Raw genomic sequence first — 9,121 nt, forward strand, 5'->3', positions numbered from 1 at the left:
TTGCTTCAACCCAGAAATACCACAATGCCAGTGACAAAGTGGCAGTGTCTCATTTTTGCCTGGCAGTGGATGCCAATTGCCAGAACTGCTGTTACACTCTTTGGGTCATACAGCAATTCACTGTCTCCAGCTCCAGAATTTCTGCTTTCCAGTGTGCTCATCCCAGCCTCAGCTTCAGTTAAGGGGTTCTGAGAGTGGTCTCTTACAACAGCATCAATAAAGATTCTCTTTGTATTGTGAATTTTGAATCAACTGCTGGGCACTGCATCCTTTGAAATCCTTTTCTGATTTCATCTGCCAAGGTAATACCTCTGCTCAGATAAGAGCTCTGACAATACCCTTCAGCAAACACATTAGGGTTGTTCAGTTTGTGCCACCTTCTTCATGGTTTTAACCACACATATTTAAGGAGAACCTTCTGCAAATACCGACATATTATTCTCAATCTTCCTTTTTCTTCTTACACCAAGAACACATGTGCTCTTTGCATAGTTCTTTGCTGACCCATATCAGGTGAGTTAAGTTTCAAAGCAAGGCTCCCTGAGTTTTTCCTATCAGCTATTCTCAAGCTGTGTTCAGCTTGGAGTCCTACAGGTCTTCTGAAACAGTCCTTGGAAAGAAAGTACAACTGTCCCTCTCCTGGCATACAAGGATTTAGGTGGAATTTAACACACTTCAGAAGCTACAAAACAATAATTAGGAAAAAAATACTACCTCCATTTCTATGCAAGTCTATGTGGACTTCTCCCACAATATCCAGTCCAACATTCAACATTGCATCTTCCAAAGCAAGTGAAAACAAATGAGCATAGGACTTTTCACTCAAGGACCCACTGTAATCTAGTTTCACTTTCAAAAAGCCCAGTATTTGCTTTGACTTCAACAGAAAATTCCCAAATATAAACAGAAGCAAGTAATCCCTAGGTTTCTATGCATAAACTGAAAAGGCAGTTTTATGGTTTGACATGTTCACTAATCCGCTTTGACACAATATTTTTAATTATAGACATAACAGGTTGTGATACCTCTTCTTACTCAAGTAAGAAAATATGGAAAACAATAAAGGATGAAGACATGGACTTTTCCCATCATGTAAAAAGCAGGCTTGAAAAGAAGCCTGCAACGGACTAAGAAAAGCATTCACTACAGTTTGGTCTTATCTTTTAAACAAGCTGCTCAGTTGAAGCAAAGTGCTCCTAGTAAGTCATCAGCTGTTTTCACAACAATATGAGGAGAAACTGGAGTTTTCAGGAATTCCCAATACAATCTATCAGCTTTCTGTGACTCTGAAATCCATTTCAGAATTAATAGCAAGCTTATGCTGAAAACATTAGCTTTATTTCACCTGATGAAGAAGAAAACAATAAAATAGTCCAGAAGCTGCATGCTAAAATTATGAACACTCTCCAAATGTAAGAAAGCACCGTCACTGGCTCCCTGGTTGAAGGGATGAATCTGATGTCAGACAAGAGTATCCTGTGAAGCAGAAGAACTTGTGGAGACAGGTTTGTGTTAAAAGCTGATATACATGACACTACAAAAGTTCTCATGATTACTCAAAATTTTAACATTCCTATAGTATTATTTCTTGATTTTATAATTATGTGGAAGACAGCTTTAGACACCCAAACAACAGCCACTGTTACCTGTTTACTGAATTCATCAAAATTCACGAGGGGTCCATTGTGGAATGTAGGATAGTAAAACACATATGCCAGCATCCAGGGGAATGAGTGGGATGACTTCTGGGTAGGTGCATGCCAGCAGTACTCCAGGCTGAAGCTAGTGCAGAAGAGGCAGCGGACAGACACAGTGAAGAGTAGCAGGTAATACTCATTTTCAGTGTCATACCACTTTCTCTGCAAAACAAAACAAAAAAAGATCATGATGGTGCAATGCTGTGTTTTCTTTATGGCAAGACAGCAATGTCTACTCGGATCTCAACTTTTGGGGTCAGCAGCAGCAGCAGGACAAAACTAAAGCAAATAGCAGCGGGAATGACAACCTAAAGTGAACAACACTAAACACATAAACAACAAGCACTGGCTTTTGATGGAGAAAGGTCCTCCAGAGCTACTGCAGCCAGCATAAAGAGACAACAGCTTGATTTCAGAAACATGTTAGTCTGTGAAGTACCAGGACAGCTCTACCTCAGATTTAGTCCAGCACTACAATATTCAAACCAGCTGGCAACACAATTGACAGCCAACAGGCTAATAGGGCTGAAGTTAGATGTAAAGAGAATCAGTCCTGAGAAAATTTCAGTCTGGAAAAAATGCTACTGAGCTACGTTATTGATTCTTTGACACTTGGTATCACACATTTTGCCAACAACAAAAACCTATCATCACAAAAAACTTGGAAACAGCAAATGTGGTTTGGCTGACTGACAATTTGTATTGCAGTGGGCCCTCTCCTCAGCAAATCACAAAACCTGGCCACACCAGATGAAGAGATTCTACACACTCATTCCCCCTCCCCCTGAACATCAGGGCAACAACCCTTATAACAACTGTCTTGTTTTTCCCATTGGCCCAATAAAATACAACAGGGCACTTCCTCAGAACTGGTCAACAGTTTTTCCATATCTGTAGTACTCAGAAAAAGTCACTAGACTAAGAGCAAAACTGAGCTTGCATACAGCCAGTTGATGCAAGAAACTCATTTGGTACAAATCAAAGTGTTGGAGAAAGTCTCCTTCCCTGCAGAAATCACAGCCACCAATAAGTACAAGCACGCTTATAGTGAGTAACTCCTGGAACCAAACCCAAAACCCAGCACCTTGAATTGGCATGATTAGAGTTCTAATGAAATGTGTTTAATAGAGCACTAGTGAAGTACTATCATACTCCAGCTCTACTGAATACCACTTACACATTAAGGGACATACTGGCCACCAAGATAGAGAAACGTGACTAACTGGAGAAGCTCCAGCATGAGTGACTGCAGTGCTACTGCTTAAGATTTCTCAAACCTCTGCTTATTATCAACAGCATGCTGCCATAGAGATAGATGCCTTTATAGACAACCTTCACAATAATTAGTTGGATGCTTAATTAGTCCTCACATTACCTTGGTTTCTTCCACGGCTGGTATGCGTAAAGTGGCCAGAAGGATAAGGGAGCACAACCATGTCAGGAGTGACAGCTGAAACTGAGCCACAGCAAAGGAAATAGCTGCATGTAACAAAATTACAGCAAAGCCCTTGATTCCCAGTAACAACCAGCAGGCAGCCATTCCATAAACCATCAAGCACCATGGTTTATACTGTCAGAAAAAAAAAGTTAACAATTTTCAGTTTAACTATTTCTGAAGAAAAAAGGCATTTAATACCTGTACTGCCTATACAGATTTTGCTGCAGACAAATGTAGTCAACAAGGTGAGGAACACACATGAAAAAACACAAACTCAACCATATCCCTAGAAGTGAAAGGGAAGGCATTTCTGTAGTAACATCACATGAAAACCAGAGGCTCCCTAATTTGAGGGAGAGCATAATTTCTTCCTTTCCTTCCCCAGACTAGCAGGTATCATGCCAAAACCCAAACAACCATCACTTTACATACTTTCCTCATAAAGGAATAACTGCACCCTTCTACTGTGTACAAGTCAAACAATGCTGTTTAATGGTTTACAACAAGGCAGAGGCTTTATAGGTTGGAGGCTGAAGTCTCCAAACATTAAGGCAACTAACCCCCTCACACAATTCACACCACAGGATGAGATTTACTACTGTCAGAGGCCTCACTGCAAAGCTTCCCATGTCCACAAGAAACAAACCCATCAGAAACTCCCCACAGTGAAGAAAATCTCTACATACCTTCTCCACCAAGAGCCTGGACATTTGTGATACCAGCAGGTGACCAGCCAGAAGCCACTGTATACGTTCCCTTCCCCATTCAACCCAATAGCTCCACTCAAAGTCCATGGGGTCCTGTGACATGAAGGGAACTGGTCACTATGTGTATCTGGCCATAAGGGACAAAGGAATACCTCCATAATAAAATTCCTGTGTGGTACCAAACAGAACTCCCACATCTCAGGAACACTATTTCAGCAATCCAGTTGGATCACTTACAGCAGTGAACTCAGCATCATTTTCACTTCCAGTGAGGCAAAGTTCAGGAAAACAGAGCTGGTGTTGTGCTCCCTAAACCTCACACTGGTGCTGAAGCTGAGGAACTTCAGCTCTCCTGAAGGGATTCAGAGAGCAACTCTGCTCTGCCTTGGAAAACGAAGAACTTCAGTGGAAAGGTGCTTTGCTGGAAGAAAAGCTTAGCTCCCCATTTCAGTAAAGTCTAGTTGCAATCAGAGTTAGGTCAGCTGGAGTTAGCTGTGGAAGGAAATTTTTATCTAAATTAAGTAAGAGGGATCAGCTGGTAGCCCTGAGTCCAATACAGAGCTTCACTAAAAGTTCATCTCAACTACCTTAAAGCTTTCTAAAAAGTACATATCAAAGGTCCATTATCAGCAGTGATGGCAGGCCTGAACACCAAAACACTTCCATAGACATGCATTCCTGCTTTTGTGCAAGCAATCCTCAAGATTAGTTGCATTATTTGCTTTTGACCTCACAACCTTTTGAAGAAATACAAGCAAGTGGGGGTAGGGATGTGCCTTTTTGTTTGGTGTAGAGGACTGACAGTTTTCTTACTGCTTTGGTTTTTCTCTAACACCAACTATGCTTCTTTAAACCTTACACCTCAAAATCTGTTCTCTATGCCGTACTCCAGGCTAACCAAGAGAAAAATATGTTCATTGACATTAAGCATTATCCAAATCACCTACTAACAAGAAAAAGGGGAAAAGGCTGGAGGAAGTGTCAAGGTTGATCAGAGTTTTAAGGCCAAAGAGTAAAATAGAGGGTTATCAAGAGACATAGCAAAGGATAAACACTTAAATCAGGGATCAAGAAAAGGAACAAAACTTTGGTTATGATTCTTAGATCCAGACACACCCAGCCAGTCTCTCTTCCTCATCAGAAACATTAGACTAGAATTAACTATAAATACCCAAATCTGCATGTTACTATAAACTTCTAATGCTAAATCAGAAGCTTCGATGTGCAAAGGGCACGGAGACATGATTATTGCCACAAAACGAGACACTGTCACCCCTCCTACCTTTTTTAGCCCCCGAAAGAGAGTCCCTGGGTCCAGCCCAAACCTTCTGTCCATTGCAGCCTCATACTCTGCAGGGAAGAGCAAACCTTTGATAAGGACACAGCTGCCAGAGCATGAAGAGTCAGGGATGGGTTCTCTGCTGCTCAAGAGCAGCACATTCCCATGTGATCTCCATCAGTGAGGATACCCATATCCAGGGAAGGGCAAGTCACCACATCACCACGGCTCACTAGGTAGGCCAACTGCACCACAGCTCTGCCCCATAGTACTGGTAAAGCAATTTCCCAAAACCAGTGTTTTGATCCCACTGGCAATGCATTGGCCTGCAGCAATGAGGACAGTAGCAGCAACCCACCTTTTACCACACAAGACCTGCACTAATCCTCACTCGCCATTTTTCAGAACTGCCTGGTTTCTCCCACCAGAGCAGAAAGAGGACACAGACCCAAGAGTGGCCAGTACAGCCAAAACAGAGAAAAGCTGCTCAGAGAAGCTGCCTCTAGAGCCTTTTGCCACTTCAGCAGAAGACTTGCTGTATGCATGGGTGCATAGCTCTGTACCCAGTTACACAGCACTCCTTCCACTGCTCTGCAAATGCCTTTCTGGCACTTCTGTTCTTCCCTTGAGTGCTTTCAAGAGCCAGGTAGAGTCATTAATGTCATTAATGTAATTGTTGATTAAAGCCTAATAAGATGCAACATATATTCCCTGCAAAGGCTCTCTAGCTTGCTATACTTTTACAATGCAACCTTTATTTAAATACCACTGCGCTGTAACATAGCTTCTTTTCATCTACAAACTGTACTTAATTTGTTTAAAGTCCTGCCCTTGCTATGCAATACATAGCTCCACAGCTCCAAACCAAGCCACCACAGCAGCTACCAAGAGGTTACACAAGGCAGAGGTAGGTGTTTGGAAAGAAGCTGACCACAAAGCTCTACAGACAACCCAACCATTGCTCTGAGCCCCAGACTCAGCACCAGAAGCCCAGAGCTCCAGGCAGGGAACACCAACTTGCCCTAGGGCCTCTCCAGGTTCAGACCCTGGCAAGTACCATCAGAAGGCACAGCTGCTTCTGAACCACCCACCTGCAAGGAGCTGCTAGTGACTAGCCAGGGAAAACAAGTCAATTCAAACCCAACTTTCCTGAATTTTCCCCGAGTAGCTGAGCTTCAGAGGTCTCCCTCATATTTTCCCTGACAGCCACATCCGAGTACAGCATTACCACGGGCCGTCCTAGCACTCAAAGGCAAAAACGCCCTGGGACAAAGCTGTATGCTCAGGTAGCATCTGCCTACTGCTTCCTCGCACAGGGCAGCTTGGCAGCTGGGAAGAACACAGGGGCTCCTCGCACAGGAACAAAGTAGAAACTGACCAGAGACGAGAACTCACACCGAACAGCCTCGCCAGGCACGGGGGGAAGCCGTTCCCGAGTGAGCACGCCCGGGGCACACACTTACCTCGAGACACTTGGTGCGCTTCGTAGAAAGCGTAGAGGTGGGAGCCCACGGTCAGGAGCCCGTAGAGGCAAAGTTCCCAGGCCGGCAGCAGCATCGGCACGGAGCTGCTCCCGCCAGCCGCCTGCCTGCGGGGAGAGAAAGGACGGGAGCGGTTTCCTGGCGGAAGGCAGACGGGCACCGAGCGGCGGGACACTGGGCACAGCCCCGCCGGCTGCAGAGGCGCCGGGTCCAAGGGCTCAGCACGGCCCACGGCTGGCGGGACCCGCGGGACAGCGGCAGCCCCGGGACAGAAGGGAGGGGAGGCGAGACGCCGCTGCCCCTTTACCTGCGGAGGGCCGTGCCGCCGGGAGAGGAAGGAGCGGCAGCCGCGGCCTCGGCCGGGCCGGCCGGAGGCTCCACGCCCGCAAGCGAGTAGGCGGCCCCGCACCCGGTCCTGCCCGGCGGATGCCCCGCGGAGGGGCGGGAGCGGGGCGGGAGCCGGGCGGGAGCCGGGCGGGAGCGGGGCGGGAGCGGGGCGGGAGCCGGGCGGGAGCCGGGCGGGAGCCGGGCGGGAGCGGGAGGGAGCCGGGCGGGAGCGGGGCGGGAGCCGGGCGGGAGCGGGGGCGGGAGCGGGGCGGGAGCCGGGCGGGAGCCGGGCGGGAGCCGGGCGGGAGCCGGGCGGGAGCGGGGCGGGAGCGGGAGGGAGCCGGGCGGGAGCGGGGCGGGAGCCGGGCGGGAGCGGGGGCGGGAGCGGGGCGGGAGCCGGGCGGGAGCCGGGCGGGAGCCGGGCGGGAGCCGGGCGGGAGCCGGGCGGGAGCGGGGCGGGAGCCGGGCGGGAGCGGGGGCGGGAGCGGGGAGGGAGCCGGGCGGGAGCGGGGGCGGGAGCGGGGAAGGGAGCCGGGAAGGGAGCCGGGAAGGGAGCGGGGCGGGAGCCGGGCGGGAGCCGGGCGGGAGCGGGGCGGGAGCCGGGCGGGAGCCGGGAAGGGAGCCGGGAAGGGAGCCGGGAAGGGAGCGGGGAGGGAGCCGGGCGGGAGCGGGGCGGGAGCGGGGCGGGAGCCGGGCGGGAGCCGGGAGGGAGCGGGGAGGGAGCGGGGAGGGAGCCGGGAAGGGAGCCGGGAAGGGAGCCGGGAAGGGAGCCGGGCGGGGCTCCCGGCGCGGCGCGCCCCCGGCCGAGCGCTGGGCGGCGCTGCAGCCCGCTCACCCGCGGGCTGTGCGCGGCTGCAGGGCCTGAGTGTGCAGGGAGAGGGTGTGGGGACGGCTGCGGGGTGTAAATGCACACTACGGGGTGTAAATACGCAACTACAGTGTGTGCGTACACCTACGGGGTGTGAATACATGGCTACAGGGTGCAAATACACCCACAGGGTGTAAATACACAGCTACAGGGTGTGCGTACAGCTGTGGGGTGTAAATACAAAACTACAGGGTGTAAACACACAGCTATGGGGTATGCATACACCCTCAGGGTGTAAATACTCAGCTACAGGGTGTAAACACAAAGCTATGGGGTATGCATACACCCACAGGGTGTAAATACACAGGGTGTAAATACACAGCCACAGGGTGTGCATACACCTACAGGGTGTAAATACAATTATAGGGTGTGCATACACCTAACAGGGTGCACATACACAAGGTTCACACACACACACCTACAGCCTGCACACACTGCTACATCCCAGCCTTTTACAGCCTTCTTTCCCACTCTCACTGGAGTACAAGGCACAGTGAAGCTGGGACACTGTTCTTACCATTATCATGACACAATCTGATAAATTAGCAGGTCTGAACTACACCACCAAAGCAAGAACGTGAGGCTGGAAATGCTGGTGGTGTCAACTCCCTCCTGGATCAACCTGCATTTTAGCAAGGGCTTCTTCCCCCTGGCACTGCAGACATGACTAATGAACCTCACTGTTCCTAAAGTACACTGACTTTCCAACCCCAATCCATGCTCATCTGATCTTGCACTAAGTGACTTTTAACCTGCTCTGTTGCTGAAATCAGTGGTGTCATATTTTATATTTTAATGGGGGGAATATTTAATATCCTGTTGGACATTTTCTTGCTAGATCTTTAAATTCCTCTTATAAAATAATATTTCTGTTCCCCTGGTTACCTGTTTGCATCCTCAAATTGCTGTTTCTGGATCTTTGAAAGCCAGACTTCTATTTGATAGTCCAGGTGAAGGCATAGAATCAAAGAATCATTAAGGTTAGAAAAAACCTCCAAGATCATCAAGCCCAACCTTTGGCTGAAAAACCACCATGTCAATGAAACCATAATGGTAAGTGCCACAACCAGTCATTTTTTCAACACTTCCAGGAAGGGTGTCTCCACCACCTCCCTGGGCAGCCAGTTCTAGCGCTTAACTACCCTTTTCATGAAGAAATTCTTCCCAATGTCCAACCTGAAGCTCCCCTGGTGGAGCTTGAGGCTATGTCCTTGTCTAGTTTAGGGCAAATTTGGGGAAAACCCTCTGGAAGGAGCCCCCAGAAAACAAACCCCCACGGCCCCTCCCCACCCACCTGGTTTGGGAAAAAATTTTCTCTGAGAGA

The 9,121-nt window shown here is 48.8% G+C and overlaps 1 protein-coding gene across 5 annotated transcripts in view; it reads right to left on the minus strand.

The window, feature by feature from the left end:
- Positions 1-7,028, minus strand: part of HHAT (hedgehog acyltransferase) — a 145,652-nt gene extending 138,624 nt beyond the window's left edge. For 2 of the 5 annotated variants that reach the window (XM_021547627.3, XM_021547628.3), the window contains exons 1-6: positions 6,910-7,016; positions 6,585-6,709; positions 5,125-5,192; positions 3,822-3,935; positions 3,073-3,267; positions 1,647-1,859 (exon numbers count right to left, since the gene is read on the minus strand). In XM_021547627.3, coding sequence (XP_021403302.1) covers positions 1,647-1,859; positions 3,073-3,267; positions 3,822-3,935; positions 5,125-5,192; positions 6,585-6,678 — 684 coding nt within the window. In that variant the 5' untranslated portion in view covers positions 6,679-6,709; positions 6,910-7,016. Of the gene's footprint in view, positions 1-1,646; positions 1,860-3,072; positions 3,268-3,821; positions 3,936-4,079; positions 4,170-5,124; positions 5,193-6,584; positions 6,710-6,909 lie in introns of those variants that run through there. The other 3 variants (XM_031504257.2, XM_031504259.2, XM_031504258.2) reach the window with 3 other exon arrangements.
- Positions 7,029-9,121: the final 2,093 nt, after the last annotated feature.

Source organism: Lonchura striata, chromosome 3 (assembly GCF_046129695.1).
Source record: "Lonchura striata isolate bLonStr1 chromosome 3, bLonStr1.mat, whole genome shotgun sequence".
Taxonomy (NCBI): domain Eukaryota; kingdom Metazoa; phylum Chordata; class Aves; order Passeriformes; family Estrildidae; genus Lonchura; species Lonchura striata.